This window comes from Ochotona curzoniae, unplaced genomic scaffold (genome assembly GCF_017591425.1).
Source record: "Ochotona curzoniae isolate NIBS_2020 unplaced genomic scaffold, NIBS_Ocur_1.0 contig_3255, whole genome shotgun sequence".
Lineage (NCBI taxonomy): Eukaryota > Metazoa > Chordata > Mammalia > Lagomorpha > Ochotonidae > Ochotona > Ochotona curzoniae.
Window position 1 is genome coordinate 5645143 of NW_024465777.1, and position 24923 is coordinate 5670065.

Below are 24923 nucleotides of genomic sequence, written 5' to 3' on the forward strand. Positions count from 1 at the left end.
CTTTCAAATAAATAAAGTTTTTTTTTTAAAAAATGAACACATCACCACACAATGTATGAATGTTGATTTGTTTCTTTTTCTTTTTTTTTTTTTATTAATTACATGGCATTATGTGACACAGTTTCACGGGCTCTGGGATTCCTCCAACCCCTCCCCGAATGTTGATTTCAATAGATCCGTAAACAAATGATGAGGAAATTAGGAAAATCTGAACAGTGAGTGGCCATCCCTCTGGTGGTGCTAAGGAATTACTGCCTTTTCTTCTTCTTTTAAGTCCACTAATGGCATTGTCATCACGCTGGGAACCAAGGGGTCACACCCTTTAGAGTTACACACTGAGGCGTTCACGGTCAGGAGGATGTGGTCGCTGAAATTTACTTAGATGAAGTGATACTGCAGGGGAGTTCACCCTCACCGTTATAGGTTCCTCACACCAGGTCTCTCCTTCCGCTTATGCCTGACAATTCCTTCTTCTTTTTAGATTGATTGGCCTAAAATGCCCACAGCAGGCAGCCCTGGGCCAGGTCAAAGGCAGGAGTCCAGGGCCTCGGCACAGGAGGGGCAGGGACCCGAGGACTTGGCTTATCACGTGTTGTCTCCCAAGCACAGGAACGGGGAGCTGGCTAGGGAGCAGCAGGTCAGGGACTTGAACCCAGCTCTCCAAACTACACTGTCAGCATTCTGAGCAGCACCTTAACCTACTGTACCACCACACCCAGCTCTCTCTTTTTTAAATGCAGACTTAAAAATGATTTACTGGTGCTAAGGTATGTTTAAAGTTAGACAATCTTCTTGTGCCCTCTGAGACATCCTTTTAACCACATGATAGGTCATCTCATAAGAATAATTTCTTAAATTTCATTTATTATTAATTTTTATTGCAAAGTCAGATATACAGAGAGGAGGAGAGAAAGAGAGGAAGATCTTCCAACTGCTGATTCACTCCTCAAGTGGCCACAATGGCCGGAGCTGAGCCGATCCAAAGCTAGGAGCCAGGAGCTTCTTCTGGGTCTCTCACGTTGGTGCAGGGTGCCAAGGCTTTGTGCCATTCTTGACTGCTTCTCCAGGCCACAAGGATGAGAAGCAGGGCCACCGGGACACAAACCTGGACCCATATGGGATCCCGATAGTTGCAAGGTGAGGCCTTTCTTTAGCAGCCACTAAGTTACTACACAGGGCCCCTGAGATATCATTTTAAAACACTGTTAGGTCATCTTGTAAGAATAATTTCCACTCAAATGTAGGAAGCGTAACAAGGGACAAGACTGCTGTTGGGCAATTTCAAATAGAAAATGTTAAAAAAGGGTTAAGACCGTGTCTCCTCCCGGAAGCACCATCACCAACCTCATCCTTGGTCTGAGTCAGACCTCTCCTGCAGGCTTGGCACTTCCTCCAGCTCAGCTGCAGCTCCCACCCCTTCAGCCACCCTCGGGAGGTGGGCACTGCCTGACATCACCTCCCTCGTGCCAATGAAGGAAGGAGAGTTAATGAAGGAGGCCCAGTGTCTAGCCGTTACACTGTGCTGTTTGAGCATCTTCAACCCGCAGGTAAGTCCCTTCACTAGCTGAGTCCAGCCCACTCCTGCATGTTGGTCAGTTCCATGGGTGGGACAGTGCAAACCCTCCCGGAGTAGACAGGTTCTGCAGAGGCGGGCTCTCTGTGAACGATGTGGGGTGTGCTCCCCAGCGATGCTAGCTGCTGGCTGTCTCTGAAACATCACCAATCTCTCTGCAGATGACAGAGACCCTACTAACCCGTCTAAAAGTCCTTCAGTATGGATGGGTGGTGGTTGTGGTGGAGTGCTTCCCAAAGTTCATGGAAAAAATGAATTAAAAGGTAGACTTCATTGTTTTATTTGGTGCAGCTGACATTTGAAATCTGAAAGCGTGACTACTATCTGCACGTGAAGACCCCTCCTACACAGACATTGCAAAATTTTGTTTTTGTTGCACCAAATGCATCTATTTGAAGCGTTATCTGACTCCATTACCTGCCAGGCATGAGTCGCTGCTTCTCCGAGGCCAAAGGCTGCTCACCCCCTGCTGGGCGAAGGGGGAAAAGCAAGAGGAGCCTGCAATGCCTCTGGGATTGATTGCCTGGAACAGGAAGGGAAGCTCTGCCTCGCAAGTGGATTGAGCAACGCGTCAGCAAGCTCGCAGTGCGCACACAGCAGCTGCCGGAGATCCTGCCAACTCCGGTGTGTGTGTGTGTGTGTGTGTGTATGTGTGTGTGAGCCCCACAGGATGACCCTGCTCACCTGTCTGGTTTTCCTGGTCCAGTGGGGAGCCACTAGCGCTGCATCAGGTGAGACACTTCGAATGCCTGGGGTGTGTGTGTGTGTCTGGTGTGGGTATGTGTGTGTGTGTGTGTGTCTTTGTTTTGAGCCTTGAGCCCTGGATCCCTGAGCCCACTGGAAGTGAAACATGGTGCTAAGGATAGCGAGGCAGGCTGGCAGGTGTGAGGACTGTGAGAACCTGAAGACTTTCAAGTGGGGGCCGGGGAGGGATGCTGACTTTGCTAAGAGGTGGGTGCCTGAGAGCTAGCCAAGTAGTGAAGGCAGAGGTGGCTAGGAGGAGAGCTCACGCGGCAGACATGGAGCAAAGGCCTTCTGGGTGCCTGGTTCTCGGAGCCCAGGAGAGGGCAGAGTCCCGGCCCTGTGGACAGAAAACAAGTCCAGGGCAGCACCATACAGAGTGCTCCAGGCAGATAAGAAACATGACAGAGAAGATGAAAATGAAGAGCAGGACTAGGGATTGCAGGGACAGGGGTGCTTCCAGGGGAGCCAGCTCAGAGCTCCCCTGACGCAGAGAGTCAGAGAGCCATCTGGGAAGAACATTCCAAAGAGAGGACAGGACATGTGTGTGAGGGGGAGCAGGGCAGCTGTGGACGCAGGAGGGACAGCGGGGTGGGGCTGGCGCCTGCGCACGGCCAGCTTCACCAAGCATGTCAAGGACTCAGTGACCCCAGGACATGCCTAGGCGGATGCGCCCTTGGACCTGCCTGGGCTGTTGTGTCACAGGGAAACCATCACGGGTAAGACACCAAGCCTTTCCTGGTGTCAGCACCAGAGGCAACACCTAGCAGTCCCACAGTCCCTGGCAGGGCACCCGAGGATGGGGGGTTCTCCTTGTTGAAGGAGAAGCAACAAGATCCCGCCCCATGGAGGTGGCTGCCAGGCTCCAGGGGAACCAGGGTGGCAGACAATGCCCTCAACCTGGATGAATGTGCTGATGCAGAGAGAGGAAAGAGCTTAGGTGATTTCAGGATGGGGATGGGTGGGAAAGGGGAGTGGGGGTGCAGCTGAGGAAAATGAAGGTCAGATGGTCACGCACCTGCCAAGGATCCCACAGCCAGAAGATGGAGCCAGATGCGGCCCAGCTGTCTCGCGCTGTGTGCCCTTGGACTCAGCCTCTTGGGAAGCTGGGCTCCACAGGCAGTATTTTTTCTCTTTCCTCCCAACTTGCCAGAAGGTAGACACTGTCGTTGTAGGACAGAAGTAAACTGAAGAAGAGTTCCAACCCCTTGAAGTGCTTTGGACTCCGGCCTTCTTCTCAAGGCCTCCGGCTACAGCACTCACACCTGCTTGTGCGCCAGATTTCGGGGTTTCTCTTCTGCTTTCCTCAACCTAGAGCCAGGACAGGGAGCCTGCCTCCCACGCCAGCCAGCCTCCACTCTGCAGAGCGGCACGACTGGTTCTTCCAGGGAAGGTTAGCAAGGCAGGCTGAGAGAGCAGGCCAGGTGAGGCAGGGGGAGGGTAGTGAAAGTTCCTGAGGGCGGAGCTGTGGTGTGAGAAGACAAAGACCCACGCTGGGCACCGGGGCTGGTGAGTGTTAGCAAGGGGACCCCACCTGGCCAGAGGGCCTCCGGCTGCACAGGAGGAAGGAGGGTGTTTTGAGTTTGAGCTGAGCGTCTGTAGCAAGAGACTGAGGGGGGCACCCAGAGCACTTAGGGTGTGGGCTTTGTACAAGAGCAGCTAACATGCTGGCATACCGGATAAAGCTGCCACCTTGATGCCAGCATCCCACAAGGGAGCTGGTTCAAAGCCCGGCTGCTCCTCTTCTGGCCCAGCTCCCCACTAATACACCTGGGAGAAGATAGCCCAAGGACCTGGGCCCACCTGCACCCACCTGGGAGCCTGGAAGAAACCCTGGGAGCTGGGCTTCGGTGTGTGTGGCCATGCAGGGGAGGGAACCAGCAAGTGCAAGGAAGTTGGCTCTCTCGTTGGGAGATCTCTGTTTCCCTGCTTTTCTTCCTTCCTTCTTCCTTCCCTTCCCACCCTCTCTTCCTTCCTCCTTTCCTTCCTTCCTTCCTTCCTTCCTTCCTTCCTTCCTTCCTCTCTCTTTCTTAGCAGATATGAAGCCAGCAGCCTCCTCTGAATTGCCCACGTGGATGCAGGATCCCAAGGCTTTGGCCTGTCCTTGATTGCTCTCCCAGGCCACAAGCAGGGAGGTGGATGGGAAGTGGGGCCTGCCAGGATTAGAACTGGCGCCCATATGGGAGCCCAGCACATGCAAGGTGAAGACTTTAGCTGCTAGGCTACCATGCCGGGCCCAGGAATATTTTAAGTAAAGCTCTGTGCCTATATTTGGGGGGTGGGGAAAGCACCCCAGGAGTTTTGTTGGTGCTCCTCCACTGTGACCACCTCGAACCTCAGCTGGCCTTACACATGGCCCCTCATTATTTCTTGAAGGTCTGAATAATGGCTGAAGAGAGGGTAAATGTTCTGTAAACCTTTTAGACACAATTCTTACAATAGTTATGATTCTATACGTATATCCAAGGTCACATTGCTAGCTAGTGACAAAATGAAGTGTACCTTGATTGTCTTTGTTGCAGTGTGTGTGCCAGTAGCTCAGCTATCCCATCTGTACAATGGGTACATCAGTAACTGGATCTCATGCTGTCACAGACTGCAGAGCAAGCCCCTGGCACCCAGCAGGTACTAGGTAAATGGCAGGTGCCTGTGTCTGACCGCAGGCAAGCTCACCTTCCAGCTGTTTGAAGGCTTTCTTGAGTTTTAGGAATGACTTCTGGGAATTCCCTGATTACAAGTCATTGTAAGAGGATGCCATACTGTCATATGACTTGAATGACATTTCCATATTGCTTTTGAAAAGCCTGATCTTCATGGCATAGTTCTCATTTTTCTTGTACTTTCGAAGTGAATGTTTTTAACTACTATGTGCCCACGGGCCTTGCAGAGCTATTGGGCCCCGGGCAGGAGGGTGAGGAGCCCTTCAGGCTGTCCTGGCATGTGAATGGAGCTGAGTTCTCAGTAGGAAGGTGAGAAGGCGCAGTGTTCACCAGCCCTCCGCTTTGAGAAGGCTCCTGCGAAGACGCATCTGTCCATGCTTTCGTTCTACGTATTTGCCTGCCCCCACCCCTGCACTACACCTGCAGGGGACAGCAGCAGAGGGGACACAGGGGCTGGCTGGGGCAGGACATGGCCACTCCTGTCCTCTCCTGGTCCTGTCTCCTGTAGGCTGGGGCAAGTTGTTTTTGTCTTCACAGCCACAGGCAGTGGGGCTTGGAACTCTCGCCCTCCCTCATTCCCGAGACCTGGCACCAGATCCCTGGTGTTATCAATGACGAATGCACTGTGAACAGCAGGTCGTGGCTCTCGGTGCACTTTGGAGTGATGCTTGTGTGCTTTCTCAGCCTCCAGCGCTCAGCAGCATGGCTCCTGGGGCATCTGCACTGAACTGAGAGCTCAGGGCAGGCCTCTCCGCAGGAGGAAGGGGAAGTGCCAGGTTCCCAGCTGTCTCATTCCTGACCCCAAGGTCGTTGCAGGAAACCACAAGGCATGTAAGAGAACTTCCTTCACCGGCCCTTTCTCTTGTTTTATGTGAGGCTCAAAGAGACTTTGTGAAACCAGAGACCAAATGGCTTCCCCAAAAACCCTGCTAGGTTAGACACCATCTCCCACCTCCCCACCCGGGGTCCTGGAGTCCAGACCTTCATCTCTTTCTGCCAACTGGAGCCTACTGCCTTTGCTGCAGTGCCTCAGCATTATTTTTCTTCTTCTTCTTCTTTTTTTTTTTTTTTTACAAATAAAGATGTATTTTTATTGGAAAGGCAGATTTACAGACAGAAAGAGAGACAAAGATCTTCCATCTGCTCTTTCACTCCCCAAGTGGTTGCAACAGCCAGAACTAAATCAATCCAAAACCAGGAGCCAGGAACCTCCTCTAGGTCTCCCACACAGGTGCAGGGTCCCAAGGCTTTGGGCCATCCTTGACTGCTTTCCAAGGTCACCAGCAGGAAGCTGGGTGGGAAGTGGAGCAGCCAAGACATGAACCACCGCCCATGTGGGATACTGGTGCTTGTCAGGGGAGAATTAGCCTGTTGAGCCATGTGCAGCCCTATTTTTTTTTTTTTTAGATTTATTTATGTATTTGGAAGTCACATAGAGAGATGATTGAGGGAAAGAGAGAGATCTTTTCTATTTTTAAGATGTATTTATTTTTATTGGAAAGTCAGATATACAGAGAGGAGGAGAAACAGAGATGAATATGTTCTATCCATAGATTCACTCCCCAAGTGACTGCAATGGCCGGAGCTGAACTGATCTGAAGCCAGGAGCTCAGAGTTGCTTCAGGATCTCAAGGCTTTGAGCCATCCTCAACTGTTTTTCCAGGCCACAGACAGGGAGCTGGATGGGAAACAGGGCTGCCGGGATTTGAACTGGTGCCCATATGGGATACCAGTGTCATAGGTGGTGGCTTTACCTGCTTTGCCATAGTGTCGGCTCCAGTACCTGCACATTCTATTATGAATCTCATCGGCATAACATAACCACACCCGTGGGCCTGACAACACTGACCACAGCTTTGGAGTCAGAGAGGCCTAAGTTGCTGCCTCAGTTTATCCACAAAATGATCATAGGAACCTCTGCCTCATGGAAAAGCCACGAGCAGGAAATGACGTAACCCCGAGGATGGCCAGCTGCCGTTCTCCAAGTGGCCGCTGGCCTCAGTCCCGCAGTTTCCTCCCATTGTCTGCTCCGACGCCCAGGCCCTGTGATGGGTGCCGAGGACCCAGAGACGACTAGAGGGACTCCGCGTACTCACGAACTCGTGTGGGCAGGAGGGAAGGGTGATGGGCAGCCAGCAACACGATTTCATCCAGGAAGCATTCCTAATGGATTTTTAAACTTTGAATGGCTGAAAGGGAGAAAGAGAAAGAGATCTTGTATCCAATGGCTTACCGCCCCACCCACCCACCCACCAAATGCTCACAGTTGGGCAGGGTTACAGTGAAGCCAGCAGCCTGGGACTGAATCCAGGTCTGCCTCGTGAGGGGCTGGGACCCAAGTACTTGAGCCATCCCTGCTCCCCCCACCCTTCAGGGGCACAGCAGTTGGATGGAAAGCAGAGGAGCTGGGCCATGCACTGGGAACTTAATGGGGGAGCCTCTACCCGGACCGCCTCCCCGACAGTTTCATAGCTGGAGGGAGGTGAGAGCTAGCAGCCAGAGCAGTGAAGCAGGGGGAAGTGCCGTTCGGGGTGGTCTGGGTGGCCTTCTCTGAGGAAGTGACCTGGGGCGTGGAGATGAATGAGGAGGAGGAAGCAGCTACTTGGTGACCTGGGGAAGACCTGCAGGTCTGGGAGAGGCCCCAGAGAGGCCAGGTACCATTGAGCTCACTGAGATGTGCAACGCCCGCCTCCACCATGAGGAGCCCAAAGGGGTGGTATCACCCATCCGCCCGGGTACTGTCTCTGCCTGCCACTCTGGCCTCTTCTGGGGACACAGGCACCACCATGAAGTGTGAGGGAGGCACTGTCCACGTGCTGCCTGGCACCTGACTACAGAAACCTGTGCCTCCATCCCAACACAGCAGGCTTAGTCACAGAGGCACCTGGCAGGCTAGCGTCCCGAGGACCAGAGTACTCTGTGGTCTCAGCTAGTGGAGAAGGAGCCTGTCTAAGGCCACAACAGCTTCTGAGGAAGCAGGAGACCCACACACAAGAGATGAGTGCCAGCCTCATGCCGCCAGCCGGCCCTGGGGGCCTGGGGCAGCGGCAGGTGCCTCTTGCTCGCAGCATGGGCCTCAGGGCCTGCAAAGCCCAGCGCCAGCTGCCTGCTTCCTGTCTGGAACACAGTGGGGAGTGGTGAGGACAGCCAGCTGGACCATGCTGGTCAGAAAGATCCATCACTTACACCTGAAGGAGAACAAGTTTGGCTCGAGAGAGGCGAAAAGCACATCCAGGAGGACAGGTCAGGGAGTGCGGGGGTGGGGGTCAGGGCCAACTGCCCCGTGGGCCTGTCCTGTGACCACACTGAGTGTGCTGGGCTTGGCTGTGGAACCTGGACACCCCCGCAAACCTGAAAGCAGCAGAAGCAACCCAGATGCCAGGGCTTGGGCTTGGCTTGGGGTGTGAGCAGTGGGGAAACAGAGTCGCCTGTTGGCTCTGAGTGACATGGCAAAGTGACAGCCATGGCAGCCGGTGAGCATGTACTGGGCCTCACCCTGATTTAAGCCAGAAATCCAGGGTTGGGGTACAGGCCACACCTGCTGGGGCCTCCTTCTAGAAGCTGGACTGCTACCTGGCCCGCCCCTGCCCTACAGCCAGCACCCTGCTTGGCATGCCCGAGGGCTACGCCGCTGGCCACTCTTCCTGCTATTGCCATTGCTGCAGACCCTGCACTGGACACTTGACAAGGTCTTGCCAGAGAGGCCAGGAAAAGGCTGAAATTGGGAATGTTCTTGGCTCTGTCTTGGCCTTCCTGGACTAAACCAGGCCCATGGGTCTCCTTCTCTGATCCCTTGGTACCCAGAGGCCTCCTTGTGCCTGTGTACCAGCCCCTACCCCCAGCCCAGCCCAGACTTGCTCTCCAGCAGGACTCTGCCCCCACAGGGAAGTTCTGGCACATCTCAGACCTGCACCTGGACCCTGACTATCAGGTGTCAGAAGATCCACTCAAGGTGTGCCCATCAGCCGGCTCCCAGCAGGTTCCCAACGCCGGCCCCTGGGGGGACTACTTGTGTGATGCGCCCTGGATCCTCGTGAACTCCTCCATCTACGCCATGAGGGACATCGCACCTGAGCCGGACTTCATCCTGTGGACTGGGTGAGAGCAGCCCTAGTCCACCCTCTGCTGGGTGCCCAATGGCACCAGCCCGGCCCTTGCCTGAACCAGCCCGGCCCTTGCCTGCACCAGCCCGGCCCTTGCCTGCACCAGCCCGGCCCTTGCCTGCACTGTCTCCTCTCACTGTCACAGCAGCCCAACATTAGAGACAAGCAGTTGCATCCCTTTCCATGAGGCCCCAACTTAGTCCCAGACTGTGCCCCTAGCCCCTGTGTTTTCCAGCCACAAGCACTGAGACTGGAACCATGATGGAGTGTCCTTGGCCACCTGGACAACCCATGGCGTTCAAAGTAGGGAACAGACACTGGAGTCACTCCCATCTGGGGCTTAGGGATGATTCACGTGTCCTGGTCAGTGTCGGCCAGCAGGTGGCCCTGGGGTGGAGGGGGGTCCCTGATGAGTTCTCCTAAGTCGTGGCTGTGCTGTACATGGGCGCTGCTCCAAGGAACTTTCTCTCAGGACTTCTCATCCCAGTTTTTTTTTTCCTTCCTTCCTTCCTTTCTTTTTCCTTTTTTAAAAAAAACTATTATTTATATTGGAAAGGCAGATTTACAGGGAGAAGGAGACACAGAGAGAAAGGTCTTTCATCAACTGATCCACTCTCCAAATGGCTACAACAGCTGGAACTGAGCCAATTTGAAGCCAGGAACCAGGAGCTCTTCCAGGTCTCCCATGTGGGTGCAGGGTCCCAAGGCTTTGGGCCGTCCTTGACTGCTTTCCCAGGCCACAAGCAGGGAGCTGGATGAGAAGTGGAGCAGCCGGGACACAAAGCAGCACCCGTATGGGATCCTGGCACTTGTAGGTAGAGGATTAGCCAATCGAGCAGCTGTGCCAGGCCTCTTGTCCTGGTCTTTTACCTTCCCCTTCCTCCTCACTGGGGCTTCCCCACCTGCCGGGCAGCCCTTCCAGGACTGAAACTCATAATGTTGAAGGTAACAAGATGAGCCTGCCAACCTTTACAGTCCAGCGAGGAGGGAGGGTCCCTGGGGGGCTGCTCAGCATCCCTGACCCCAGGATGGCAGGACCTCCCAGGGGAGCTGGGAAGAAAGGCTGGCAGTGGCCCTGACTTGATGCACCTTCTGCCAGCCTCAATGGAAGCTTCTAGAAAGGCAGGATGGACCGTCTCTCACTGAGACGTGGGAGTGGTCAGAAATTATGAGCCTGTAGTTGGCCAGGGTAGGGGCACTTATGGATGCTGAGCCTGGCACAGGCTCATCTGAAAGAGGAAGAATGAAATAAGGAAGCAAGCTCAGGTTTCAAATTTTCAGCTTGGAGCAACTGGGGCACATTTGGATCCATTCAGGACAAGAGGCCATGATTTCTGGTTCCCCCAGGGTTTTATAACCAGTACTGTATGTGAGCAATCCTGCCTCCGCAAGGTGCCGTGCCGTGAACAGCAGGCTCCTGTGACGAGCGCAGCACTGTGAGACAGGGAACAAGGAGCCGTTACAGGAACAGATTTGAACATGTAATTGCTTTAAGAGAAACCAGTAACTGAAGTACCGATCACAAGGTTGGGAAATCATAAGGCGGACATGTTGTGGTCAACCAGCACTGGCTGGGGCCTGCTGGGGCTTTCCCAGAACCCACAGCAATTCCCTAGTTGCCTCAGTGTCCAAGCTAACTGACCTTGCCATTTTAATTTTTTTAAGATTTATTTCTTTTGGGCCTGGCGCGATAGCATAGTGGTTCAAGTCCTCACCTTGAATGCTCTGGGATCCCTTATGAGTGCCAGTTCTAATCCTGGCAGCCCCCAGTTGCCGTCCAGCTCCCTGCTTGTGGCTTGGGAAAGCAGTTGAGGATGGCCCAAAGCCTTGTGCTCCTGCACCCGTGTGGGAGATCCAGAAGAAGCTCCTGGCTCCTGGGTTTGGAGCCAGGACAGAGAGGAAGATCTTCTACTCATTGATTCACTCCCCAAGTGGCTGCAACAGTTGAAACTGCACCGATCCGAAGCCAGGAGCCCAGAGTCTCTTCCAGGTCTCCCACATGGGTGCAGGACCACAAGGCTTTGGGCCATCCTCAACTGCTTTCCCATGCCACAAGCAGGGAGCTGGATGGGAAGTGGGGCTGCCAGGATTAGAACTGGCATTCATATGGGATCCCAGTGCATCTAAGGGAAGGACTTTAGCCACTAGGCCACTGAGCCGGGTCTGGCCCTGCCATTGTTAACCTGACACACTTGACTGGCAGTTCAGCCAAACATGGTTCAGGAGAAAATGGGGGGCTGTGGTGGTCTCTGAGAGAGAGCGCTGGGCCTTTGTTTTGGGCCGTGTGTGGGGAGCCCCAGTGACTGGACATCGAAATAATAAGACTTGCCTAGGAGGGGCCTGGGCAGGGCGGGCCTTCCTGGGCTGTCTCCAAGGAGGGGCCCCAGGGGTCCATAGCGTGCTGCAAGGCAGCCACCTCCCACGAGAGGCTGCGGGGCATTTACGATCTTTCACGGGGTACAACTCTTCTTGGAAACCTCAGGTTTCTGGGACAGGTGTGCGGCTTTGGACAAGGTGGGGTCCTGTTCCTTTGAAATCCTTCCATTATAAACAGATGTGACTTACTGCACACAGCTGCAATCCATTGGCTAACCCATCAAAACTGGATGTGTTTTCTATCAGACAAAATGGAACCCTCCAAACTAGAAGCAGAATTTGGTTGCTGTCTTTGGAGTACTTAGCCTATCCCTGAAGGGGTATCAGAGCTAAACGGCTCTCCCTGCTGCCCTAATGAGGGATTACAGACTGGAATGATGTGAGTGGGCATCCCAACACCTCCTCCCTGTACGATCGGACACAATTCTGCATCTTTCCACTCCTTGGTTTCTTTTTCTTTCTTTCTTTTTTTTGCGTAGTGGGTCTAAAAACAGAGCCCCTATTGTAGGATTCTTTTAAAAATATATGTTTTGGGCCTGGCGTGGTAGCCTAGCGGCTAGAGTCCTTGCCTTGCAAGCTCCAGGATCCCATATGGGAGCCAGTTCTAATCCCAGAGGCCCTGCTTCCTGTAGAGCTCCCTGCTTGTGGCCTGGGAAAGCTGTTGAGGACAGCCCAAAACCATGGGGCTCTGCACCCACGTGGGAGACACGGAAGAGGCTCCTGGCTTCTGGCTTCGCATCGGCTCAGTGGCCACTTGGGGAGTGAATCAATGGATGGAAGATCTTTCTCTTTGTCTCTCCTCCTCTCTGTAGATCCAACTTTCCAATAAAAATAAATAAATCTTCAAAAATTGCTTTTTATTTGAAACAGCATTACAGAGTGAGAAGGAGACAGAAAGAGAGAGAGAGAGAAATCTTCCATTTGCTGGTTCACTCCCCAATTGATCACAATGGGCAGAGCTGAGCTGATCTGAAGCCAGGATATATATAAATCATGACAGTGGAATGGGAACTCAGTGGCTGGAGCAGGTCCTGAGGAGGACCAAGAGCTGGACAGGCTCTGCCTGTGTTCCGTGGGGGCTGGCAGGTGGGATGGACACTCCAGGGCTTCCCCCTACTGGCTACCTGTAGTAGTTGGGAACCCCACCTTATTATGTATCATCTTCCTCGTGGTTGTGGTCTCACAGCCACAGTGTAGGCACCTTATTTCCTCTGCTTTGCGGAAAAAGCCCAGAGAGATTAGTAACCAGCCTGGGGAGGCACAGCAGGCCAACAGCACGGCCTGGTTTTGAGCTCTGTCCAGCCTGGGCAGTACTCTTCAAGGCACATCGGAGACTCCATGCCACAGGTTCCCTCCTCCTTGCCTGCTGTATCTTGTTCCCCTCATGTCCCTTCCCAGGCTGCCCCCACAACTGGCACGGTGGTGTCTTGCAGGGACGACACGCCACATGTGCCCGACGAGAGCCTGGGGGAGGCAGCAGTGCTGCGGATCGTGGAGCGCCTGACCACGCTCATCAGAGACGTCTTTCCAGGTAAGGCTCGGCCGCCGAACCCAGAGCAGCACAGGCACGGGTGGTGACAGGGCAGCAGGTTCCGGGCCTTCAGCCACCAGCAACGACAGCTGCCAGCCAGGTGGTAAGCGGGCAAGCTCAGGGGCCTGCAGCCACACCCAGAATCCTGGTCAAGCAAATGCCTCTGGCTTCCCACTGTGAATCCCACACACCAACCCTTCTCCAGCTGCTTGACACAGGTGTTGTCCCTGGGCGGTTCTTGCACGGACTTACACAGCCCTTGTGTCCTTGCTGGTCCTGAAGTGGGGCACCCTCCGCCCCATACACACCCTCCAAGCTTGTCGGCTGCCAGGGCTCTGAGACATGCTGATTCCCAGGCCAGGCGTCTCATCCTGGTACTTCCAAGGCACTCAGAGCCTGGCAGCGCCAGCAGGGTCTGGGAGTGAGCAAGGCAGCAGCCCCATGGGGCACAGCAGGGACAGGAGGGGCTCCTTTGTCTTGTCTATGTATTTTTGTAAACTATAAATTTTATTTTTAAAAATAATGATTATATGGTGGATCAGGGTGGGAAGGATTGAGGTTTAGGGAAAATTGCGTGTACTCAGTGCTTCCAATTGTGCTATTTCTTCTTGTTGTTTCTGGGGAGAGGGAAGAGACAGAGGGGGAAGCCACTCACGGCTTTCCGCACGTCCCAGGACCCAGGGATGAGGAACCGCCACCTCATATCATATCTAATGTTTCTTAATGTTTAAGTTATCCATCTTCTTTGAAAACGTATGTGTGTGAGAGAGAGAGAGAAACAGAGAGAGAGAGAGATCTTTCATTCCCGAATGGCTGCAGTGTTGGGGCTGGGCCAAGCCAAAGCCAGGAGCCAGGAACCAAGCATTCCTTCTGGATCTCCCAGACAACATCCTCTGTTGTCTTCCCAGTTGTATCAGCAGGGAGCTAGACTGGACCTGGAGCAACCAGGACTGGAACTGGCCCCCTTCTGGGATGCTGGTGTCCCAGGCAAGGGCCTGACTCCCTGCACCTGATGCTGGCCCCTGATGTTTTGAATTGAGCGGTTTGAAACCCAAGGATCATGGGGACTGTATTTGGCTTAGGGCAGGGGTGGGGCTGCCAGCAGGGGTCCAATAAGAGTAGCCCACTGGATCCCAGCCTCTGTAGAGTTGCTTCCTATAAAGGTGTTGGGGCCAGCTGTGGGTTACTTATAATGAGCCCTCATAGCAGCAGCAGTCACTCTGCTGTTCTGAGAATGTCACCCCCTGAAATTCACCACTGCCACATTTTCCTCGGTGTGACCCACTTAGGCAAAGTGATACTTGGATGCCTCCAGTTTATCTAACCCAACCCAAATCAACTCAACCCAACCAAGACATGCTTGCACTTGCTTCAGAGCTCACCACTTATGGTGACACCACGGATCACCCTCACCCTGATAACAGATCCCATTGCTCCAGGTGAATAGTACAGGAACTAGGAGCAGAGGCAGTCAGATCCTAGGGAGGGATTCAAACTTGCACTCAAGCTCGAGCTCTCTTCTTCTGCTCCGTGAGCAAACGGGTAAGTCCATGCTGCACGGATCGGAATGTGATGAGCAGACGCAAGCTAGAGCCATGGAGCCAACCTCCTTCCAGCTAGGATGGCCCTTGACCGGGACAGGAATCATTATCTCATGTGTTGCCAGGAAAACAGCGCTGTGGTTATGGAATGGCACAGCATTTTCTCCTGAGCCATGTCTTTTGAGAGAGTGGAAAGAGAACCCACTAAAGGAGCTGAAGTGCTTTACAGGCTGGGTCAAGCAGAACACTTTCCACTTCAGAGCTAAGTAAACAAAGTACAGGGGACGCCAGAGGACGGGTTGGCACAATGGCTCACCAGGCTAATCCTTTACCTGCCAGTGCCAGCATCCCATATGGGTGTCAGTTCTAGTCCTGACTACCACACTTCTGATCTAGCTGCCTGCTGTGGCCTGGGAAAGCAGAGAAGGATGGCTCAAGTCCTTGGGTTCCTGCGCCCACGTGGGAGACCCAGAGGAGGCTCCTGACTGGAAGATCTCTGGCTGTTGCCATTTGGGGAGTGAGCCAGCAGATGGAAGATCCTCTCTCTCTCTCTCTCCCTTTCTTTCTGTTAAGTCTTTCAAATAAAAATAAATAAATATTTTTAAAATATTTTAGTTATATTTGAAAGGCAGACACACACACACACAGGAAGATCTTCCATCAGTTGGTTCTCTCCCCCCAGTGCCTGTAACAGGGCATGCCAGGAGCTGGGAACTCAGCTCTGCCTCCAAGCCAGGAACCCAGGCACTTGAGGCATCACCTGCCCCCTCCCAGGGTGCGCACATACAGGATTGGAGAGCAGAGCCTGGGACTAGAATTGAGGTGCTTGGGGGTGGGATGTGGGTGGCCGCAGTGGTATCTAAATGACTGTGCCTGATGCTAGCCCTAAAGCTGGAGATCTGGGCCTGGTGCCATGGCCTAGCGGCTAAAGTCCTCGCCTTGAGCGCACCAGGATCCCATATGGGTGCCGGTTCTAATCCCAGCATCTCCACTTCCCATCCAACTCCCTGCTTGTGGCCTGGGAAAGCAGTAGAGGACAGCCCAAAGCCTTGGGACCCTGGACCCGTGTGGGCCACCTGGAGGAAGTTCCTGGCTTCCGATCGGTGCAGCATTATCCGTTGCAGTCACTTGGGGATTAGATTTTCAGATGGAAGATCTTCCTCTCTGTCTCTCCTCCTCTCTGTATATCTGACTTGGCAATAAAAATAAATAAATCTTTAAAAAAAAGCTGGAGATCTGGGCCCTTGCAGCCCTGCTCCATCTGGGTTACTTATGGCGATTGCTGTGGACACTGCGCCTGGCTGGCAGGCTGGCAGGACTTCAGTGGTGGAGCGTGCAGGCGAGTGAGCCAGCAGGCTAGCTGGATTCTTGTGCTGCCACATTCTGGCTGTGTGATTTCAGTTTTCTTCTTATGCTGGAAGAAAGGTGGCGCTGCCCGCGCAGGCCCAGTGACCCATTCATGTCACTGAGTCCATCAACAAGGATTTACTGAGCAGGTACAATGGGTAAAACACCTTGCTAGAGGGAGGAGACGCTGAGCTGAGTCAGCGAGCGTGCACACGCAGCAGACAGGATGGTGGCACCTCCTGCCCGCCTCCTCCTATTCCCACTGGGTTTGTGTCTTTCCTTCAACGGAACGCTGGGGTGGGGGTCCTACATTTCCTTGCCAGGTTTCCCCACACAGGGACACGGCCTCTGGCCTCCAACTTCAGCAGAGCTTTCTGTGCTTCCAGATCTTGCTGGCTGCTGGCTGCACAGGGAATAGGGTTTATTAGGAGACATTTACCAGCCAGGAAGCAGGAGGGACCCCAACACCCTGGAGCTGTCAGGGGCTGCAGGTCACTCTCCAGGATGGGCCAATGTCCTACAAGGTCCGGCTCTAAACGCCAAAGAAGTGTCATTCACTGTTCCTTACTGTCTAAGCAACTATTTAATTCATTTAAACAAATGTATTTGAAAGGCAGAGAGGGAGAGAAGAAGAAAAACAGAGATCTTTTATCTGTTGCTTCACTCCCCAAATGTTCACAACAGCCAAGGCTGGACCAATCCAAAGCCAGGAACTGGGATCTCTCTGGCAGGTGGGTGGCTGGGACCCAAGTCCCTGAGCTGTCACCAGCTGTCTCCCAGGGACCTGCAGTGGAACTGGAGCAGCTGGAACTCAAACCTGGCACTCTGACACCGGAAGTGGGCAGCCCAAGTGTTGACTTAAACTGCTGTGCCAAGCACCGGTGCCCCCCAACTTACAGAGCATCTCCTGTGGGTCTGAGCAGCAAACCAAGGTGTGCTGAGGCCAATCAGGAGAAGGGGCTGAGCCTGCCCCATCCTCCATAGCAAGGCCTGTCCCCTCCCTTTGGGTGAGGGTGCTCAGCCCCCTGTCTGCAGCCCACTGCACTGCAGGGGCTCTCGGGCCAGGCCAGGTGCTCACCAAGACTTCCAGGCATGACCACTCCCTCCCCTGGCAGCACTGATTGCAGCTCTGAGCTGCGAGCTGCATGGATCTTCTAGCTGTCTCATTCTCACCAGCCCCAGCTTTTCCCAGCTTTTGTCCTGCCAGGAGTGGGGTTTAGGGCCGGGACCACAGGACTTGCTGCCCTTCCCCTCAGGCCTGAGCCAAGGTCAGCCAGAGTCTGTGGGACACGCTGTCTGCTTGGATCTTTGCATCTGACCACTCTCCGTTCCGCCACTCCAGCTACGTGAGATGTGCTGTCCCATTTCTGCTTTCCTCACCAGATACCAAAGTCTACGCTGCTTTGGGGAATCATGACTTCCACCCCAAAAACCAGTTTCCACCCAGAAGGAACAGCATCTACCAGCAAGTAGCAGAGCTCTGGCGCCCCTGGCTTAACAACGAGTCCATCACTCAATTCCAAGAAGGTATCGGCACCTCCCGCAAGCACGGTGGTACTTGGCACTCCTTGGAGGCCAGGGACTCACTTCATTTCTGCTTCCCCAGACTCTTTGAGAGAGGTGCTGGCTTTATCAGAAAAGGAGATGAAGGTTTAGAAGATATCAAATCCCTAGGCCAAGATCATGTGGCTCAGAAAAGGCAGACTCAGCACCAGGAGCCAGAACAGACTCTGAGACCTAAGGTCACAAGCTGCCACCTGCAAAGTGTGTCCTGGGTGGCACGCCTTGCCCTGTCCAGGGCCAGCTTCTGGATAGCAACCCTGGGCAGGAGCTAGAACCTTCCACCGCAGCCAGCCTGACCCTTTGCACCTGTGTGTGGTAGCTGGGATTCTTTTCCTTGGGGGTAGGGTCTGTCTTGAGCCCTGGAGGATGTTTAGCTGTAGTCCTGGCCTCTGCCCACTAGATGGCAGTATCACATCCAAAAGCTACACCTGTTGAATGAGAAGCAGGATGGACTCAGGCTGCCCCAGGCAGCGGGGCACAGATGGGTAGATATACATCACTGTTATTCCCACTATACAGATGAAGAGAATGAGGCACATGGAGGTGGTGCAACTTCCCCGAGCTGTGCAGCTAGCAAACGACAGGCCCGGGAGTGGATGCCACATCCCTCCAAATGACCCTCTGTGGGAAAGTTGGGAGGTGAGGCTGTTGGGGAGGGGCTGGAATGGACAGAGGTGACAGTGGACAGGGCCAGTGCTCCCTTCAGATCCTCCCTGGCTGTGATACCCCAGGTGCTTTCTATTCGGAAAAGCTGCCGGCCGCTGGCAGCTTGGGGCGGATGGTGGTCCTGAACACCAACCTCTACTACAGCAACAACCAGCAGACAGAGGGCCTGCTTGACCCTGCACAGCAGTTCCAGTGGCTGGAGGCGGTGCTGACAGATGCGGCCCAAGCCGGGGAGAGGGTAAGGACATCCGCCCCTCTTCCTCCCATTCTGTGTGACTCCCTGAATGTCTTCCTCCCAGCCCACCGGTGCATCCTGATGCCCCTAGCCTGCACTAAAAGAGGCATCTTCCATGCTCAGCCTTGTGGGTTAGAACCCCAGGCCCTCCGCCAAGGACCCCGAGGCTGATGAGGAGCTAAGACAGTGCCAGCCAGGTTGTCCAGTGGCAGAGCTGGCACCAGAGGCCTGGTCTCCAGACAGCACGTCCAGGGCCTTCCCCATGACCATCACCCAGCACAGCCCATGCCCTCCTCTTGTATCCACCCAGGATATGCAGGGTAGGCGGCTCCTGGAGGGTTGGCCCCAGATCTTCCGCTGCCCTGCTGGCCCCGGGGCCCAGCACAGAGCTGTCTATTGATGATCTCACTCAGCTCTTAAAACCCTGCCAGGCGGCACCATGCCAGGTGTGTAAGCAGACCCCAGGGCAGTGGGGCCCAGCTGGAGATCCCAAGTCTGACCCCAAACCCTGTGCTCTTCTCCCTGCCCCCTTGCTGCCTCCTGCTGAGGTGGCTAGGTGCTTGAGTGACTGCAGGAAGGTCGGACATGGAGGCACATCACCACACAACAAATGTGACTCAGCCATGCAAGGCTGGATTGCTTGGCATCGCCAAGATTTCAAGGGACAGCACTTGTCTGAAAGATTAGGAGAGCTTCATGGAGGCAATGCTGTGAGCTGGTTTTTTTTTGTTGTTGTTGTTGTTGTTATTTATTTCAAAAGCAGAGAGAGAAAAAGAGAGAGATCTTTTATCCACTGGTTTATTTCCCAAATGGCTGCAATGGCTCACACTGCAAGCAGGAGCCAGGAACTCCATCTGGCTGGGTGGGTGCAGGGACCCATGTACTTAGGCCACCCTTTGCTGCTCTCCCAGGGGCATTAGCAGGAAGCTGGATCGGAAGCAGAGCAGCCGACACTCAATTAGGGGCCCATATGGGAATGGTGACGCTGCAGAAGGCAGCTCCATGTGCAGCACCGCACACCAGTCCCATCCGCACTAGGTTTTGATATAGGATTTACGGAAGTCAAAGTGTGGAGGGTACTCCAGGCATGGGTATGTGAAGACACGTATGTGGCACCTTCATTGCTGGCTTGGAGACGGTGCCTGAATGGGCCAGAGTGGAACTTCAGGGAAGAGACATATGTGTACCTGCCTACCTCTGGAGAGAGGGCAAGCGTGCTTTTTAAAGAATACATCTGGGGCCTAGTGCAGTAACCTAGTGGCTAAAATCCTCACCTTGCCTCCACTGGTATCCCATATGGGCTCTGGTTTGTGTCCTGGCTGCTCCACTTCTCACCCACCTCTCTGCTTGTGCCCTGGGAAAGCAGTGGAGGATGGCCCAAGGCCTTGGGAGTCTGCACCCGCATGGGAGACCTGGAAGAAGCTCCTGGCTCCTGGTTTTGAATCAGCTCAGCTTTGCATAAATGCTGCCAAAGCGAGCACCAGATCAGCTCAGCTTTGGCTATTGCAGCCACTTGGGGAGTGAATCAGTGGATGGAGGATCTTTATCTCTCTTCTCTCTGTATATCTGTCCTTTCAATAATAAGAAATCTTAGGGGGAAAAAAAAGAACACATTTATTTGACATACAGAATCTTCCATCTGCTGGTCCATCCCCAGATGGCTACAATGACCATTCAGACTAAAGTCAGGAGCCTGGAGTTCCATCCAGGTCTCCCACTTGGGTGCAGCAGCCCAAGCACTTGGGCTAGCCTCTGCTGTTTTCTCAGATGCATCAGCAGGGAGTTGGATGGGAAGTGAAGCAGCTGGGACTTGAACCAGTGCCCACACGAGTGCTGGCGTTGCACTGGTAGCACTGCTTCCTCGCCGTCACCGCCCTCACCCCTCACCCCCTGCCGGGACTGGCTCTGACAGGGAGAGCAGGAGCAAGTGTCTCTGAGCCACGCGTGGTCCCACAGGTGTACATCATTGGCCACGTGCCCCCTGGGTTCTTCGAGAAGACACGGGACAAGGCGTGGTTCCGGAACAGCTTCAATGAGGAGTACCTGAAGTTGGTGCGCAAGCACCACCACGTCATCGCGGGGCAGTTCTTCGGACACCACCACACCGACAGCTTCCGGATGTTCTACGATGATGCGGGTACAGCAGCGAGGTGCAGGTGGCGAGGGGAAGAGCCACCAGTTGCTCTCACTCAGTCCTCCACTCTCTATTTGTGTCTTGCAAGGCACCCCCATCAGTGTCATGTTCCTTGCACCTGGAGTCACTCCATGGAAAACCACGTTGCCCGGAGTGGTCAATGGTGCCAACAATCCTGGCATCCGGGTGTTCGAGTATGACCGAGTCACACTGGACCTGCAGGTCAGGAGGCTGAGTCCTTTGGAGCCACAGGGTGGGGTACCGGGAGTACTAATGCATCATTGCCATCCCTGACCCTCAGCTTTGCCCATCCTTGTTGACCGTGTGGCTTCAAGCTCAGGTTTAGAACCTGCCATCAAGGAAGGTCAGTTCTTCTTCCCCAGACCTCCCGGTCACAGCTCCCCGCCTGCTGGTCTACCTGTAGAGCCCTGCCCTGAGCAGCTCTTCTGCTACCCACTACAGAAGCGTTCCCTGTTTTAAATTTACTTTTATTCTATTTTGAATAGTTCACATAGTTGGGAGGGATGCATGCCCTCGTGGGCCTCCAATAAGGGTGGAGAGGGTCAAGATATGGAAGAAAGTGGGTGGGACAAATGTCTCAGTTCTTTTTCATTTTTATCCTATGTCTGCTGGGGGGTTGCATAGAGAAAGGATCCTTGCTGTCAAACTATATCAGCAAATGAAGAGGGGGAACAGTCATTGGATGATGCCTTAGAGACCCTAATGTGAGGAAGCATTCCGAGGGTGTTACTGGAGTGGTTTTGACAGTGCTGAGATGTCATCTTCATTGCGCTGGGGTTGAGACAATCCTTCCAAGGTCAATTTGGCTGACCAAGTCCACCTTAGTGCATCCACAGATCCAGAGACGTGTTGCAGAGCTTGACCGGGAGAGCTGTCTAACCTGTTCTGCACTGGACATACTCTGTCACATCCCCCGTGTGCAAAGGATCCCTCTTTCTAAAGTCCTGCTTTTGTTCTGCCTCTCCCCCACTTAAAAGCCTTCAATGGCTCTCTAGTGCTCTCAGAATGCAATTGTCTCCTTGGCCTGGTGTTCAAGGCTGCCCCTGCCTCTTCCCTTGCACCAAGCAGGCTCCTTACCTTACAGGCTGTGCAGGTGATGGCTGCAATGACAAGGTAACATTATGCCAAAATCTCATAACAAAATGTATTAAACACCAGCCATGCCAGGCCCTGTTCTAGGCTCAGGGGATCCACAAGTGAACAAAACCGTTGCTCTCCCGGAGCTGGCATTCCTACAGGAGATGATGTCCTTAGACACTGGAGAAGGGCTAAGGGCCAGGACAGGGTGGTATAGTTAAGAGGGCTGTGTGCTGTGTTCAGACAGGGACGTGAGTTCTGAGTGAACCAGCCAGCCATGGGGGAACTGGGGAAGGCGGAGGAATAATGGTCAAGGGGCAGGTGCAGGGGACTGGGGCAGACCACGGAGGCCACAGCGAGGGCTCTGGATGGGGCAGGGGGAAGAGGGGCGGCTACTGCATGACTCACCTGCCTGCTGTACAGCAGCTGGCAGGCGGCTGAGAACAGCAGCTGCAACACGCTGGGTGGCAGCTTGGGGCAGGGTGTGGAGGGAAGGGTCAGAGGTGTACCGGAGGCAGAGCAGCCGGGATGTGCTGAGGCTGTTGTGGGGTGTGCACTGGGCAGAGGGGCGGGGACTTGAGGAGGGGTCCCAGGCTTTGGGTCTGGGCAGTGGGAAGGCCGGAGTGGGGTGGGCTGGTTTCGGGGGAGAAGACAGAGTGTTCTTCAGGGTAAGGGTAACAACGCATCCTTCAGTGAACCGCAGCTGGCCTGCTGGAAAGATGTGAGCGGAAACTCCTCCGGCTTGGGTGGAGAGAGGACATTGAAGCCAAGGACCTGCTGTGCTAACCCAGCACCTGCTCCAGAGAGTGAAGCAGATAAGGACGACTGGCAGCAGTTCGTCATTTTTTGAAAAGTTATTTATCTGAGATGCGGAGTTATAGAGGGAGAGGCAGAGACACAATCCTGTGCTGATTCTCTCCCCAAATGTTCACAAGAGATTGGGCCTGGGCCAGCTCGAAGCCAGGAGTCAGGAGTTTCATCTGCATCTCCTACATGCGTACAAGGGCCCAAGCACTTCGGCCATCCTTCACTGCTTCCTCAGTGCATTAGCAGGGAGCTGGGTTGGAAGTGGAGCAGCCATGAAAGCCATGAGATGCCGGCATTGCATCTTAACATGCCACTCCACAGCACCAGCTGCACGTGCAGTTTGTGTGCACACAGCTACTCAGGGGACCTGAGCAAGAGGCCTCTTGGGCTCAGCCCCCTGCCTGTCCAGTTCCACCTTGTTAGGATGGAGTGAGCTGCACCTGGGCCCAGCTCCCGGCTCCCAACATTCAGCAGCCTCTGGCCTTTCTGTGCCTTACAGCTTCATCTGTAAAATGGTACACCAGCTCAGGGCTGCGGGAGGCTGGAAGAAAATAGTGTGACATTCACAGGCTGCAGCTGCCGTCCATGGAGCAGCTCCTCCACCCCTCCAGTCCCATGCCCTGGTGACCTGAAGCAGGCCCACAAGTTCAACTGCAAAGTGCTGGGCTCCAAACCCCTTTGGATTCTAGTCCTGAAGGAACACATGGGCCCTGCAGGAGCCTTGGCCATGTCCTGAGGCCCACAGTGCCCGCCCCCTCGCTGTCCACCATGGCCAGAAGTCCCCGTGCCTGTGTGTGCCAGGCCCTCGTCTAAGCATGCCACTGTCTGGTTTACACAACTAAGATGTGGCTGCGGTTAGTCTCCTGTTACCCCAGGGACACTTGGGTCCCAGGAGGTGCTGTCCTTCCTCCTGCTGCCTTGGAAGGCGGCAGAGCAGAGACTGGGAACAGCCCCACTCACACGCTTTGATCTGGGAAGCTGACAGGCTATGGCTAGTCCCAGGGCTCCTGCACTAACAAGGGCTAGGCCAGGCAAGAGCCTGCAGCTGGAGCCTGGAACTTAGCCCGGGCTGAGCTGGGCCAGAGTCTGCAGCCGGAGCCAGGAACTTCATCCAAACTTCCCCAGGGCAGCAGAAACCACTCAGTGACTTGACATGGATCAGAGACACAAACACCAACCCATTTTAGACTTTCAACTGGGGCAAAGGAGCAAAGACAAGGCACGGATCAAAGCCACGGTCAGCCTGACCTGGTCCTTCTCCAACACTCTAAAGAGTCCTCTCTTTCAAACCCAGGGTTGGCCCTTAGGCCATTGCTGTTTCTACTCCCTGGGCTAACTCATCCCCTACTGGCCAGCCACGCTCCCCTCTCCAAGGCTCTACTGAGGGCTGCCACTTTTAAACCGAACTCCAGTGCCTGCCCCTCCTGCTCCCTGGGAGGCACCTGCTTCCCTTGGCCAGTGGCCAGTGGCTGGCTGCACAGAAGGGTGGGGCCTCTCGGAGACTATGACAGTCAAAATGGTTGCAGCCAGGCAGCCCTCATGGTTCATCCCGCCTGCTGGGAATCCACATGGAACAATTAAATGTCATTCATTCATTCTGCTAATATTCACTGGGCGTCTTCCACGGCAGCAGGGAACCTGTAACCTGTGTTGGACAAACCCTCAGGGCCCCTTATCCTGTGTGTACCATGAATATCCCCAGGATTCTGGCCCAGAGAATGAATTTCCTTATGGCCTGCAGTTTGCTTGTTTGCCAAGAGGGGCTCATGGGTTCATCAGGCACAATCAGAGTCCCTGGGCTAAGTACAAAAATGATGAATACACCAACTGCTGGTGGGGGGAGGGGATGAGGGTAAAACATGACGGCTGCTCACCAGTCTGCCCCACTCTCCTCTCTCCAGGACATGGTGACCTACTTCATGAACCTGAGCCAGGCCAACGCGCAGGGGCAGCCGCGCTGGGAGCTGGAGTACCGGTTGACCAAAGCCTACGGCGTGCCGGATGCCAGCGCCGGCTCCATGCACGATGTACTGGGCCACATCTCCAACGACCAAGGCGTGCGCCAGCGTTACTACCTCTATAACTCGGTCAGCTATGACGGCCAGCCCTGTAACGAGGCCTGCCGAGTCGAACACGTGTGCGCCATAAGCCAAGTGGCTTTTGAGAACTACAGCACCTGCTTGCGCGTGGCGGCTGCTGCGCCTACATCTGTGCCCGGGTTCCCACTGCTCCTGGCAGCGCTGCTGGGCTTGTGCTTGCTCTGCGGCTGGTGACTTAGGGCGTCCCAGGGAAAGCAGATCAGCGTCCTATCACTGTCCTCCTGGTGTGAGAAGGGGACAGCCATATCGAGACCCCAAAACCCTTCCAGAAGTGCATTGCTTTCTCAGGTTTCATGGGATGCCCACAAAGCAAAACCTTTATATTCTGGGAGCTGCCCGTCCTAAGGCATAAAGAATGTTCAAAGTGACACCCATACAGTGTGTTGCACACTTTTTGCTGCCCACGACCCTCGCGGCGACCGTCTGTGGTGCCCTGCGTTCCTGGGGTA

General features: G+C 54.4%; 1 protein-coding gene across 2 annotated transcripts; it reads left to right on the forward strand.

Annotated features, from left to right (window-relative positions):
• The first annotated feature begins 1912 nt into the window (after positions 1-1912).
• On the forward strand, positions 1913-24848 carry SMPDL3B (sphingomyelin phosphodiesterase acid like 3B). Of its 2 annotated transcripts, XM_040979690.1 has the most exons (8): positions 1913-2304; positions 8859-9072; positions 12887-12984; positions 17256-17399; positions 18167-18339; positions 20293-20473; positions 20559-20692; positions 24277-24848. In XM_040979690.1, the coding sequence occupies exons 1-8, from the start codon at positions 2244-2246 to the stop codon at positions 24646-24648; spliced, it is 1377 nt and encodes a 458-aa protein (XP_040835624.1). In that variant the 5' UTR covers positions 1913-2243; the 3' UTR covers positions 24649-24848. The 2 variants fall into 2 exon arrangements, with proteins under 2 accessions (XP_040835624.1, XP_040835622.1); XM_040979688.1 differs by lacking the exon at positions 1913-2304 and having other exon boundaries at positions 7795-9072.
• Positions 24849-24923: the final 75 nt, after the last annotated feature.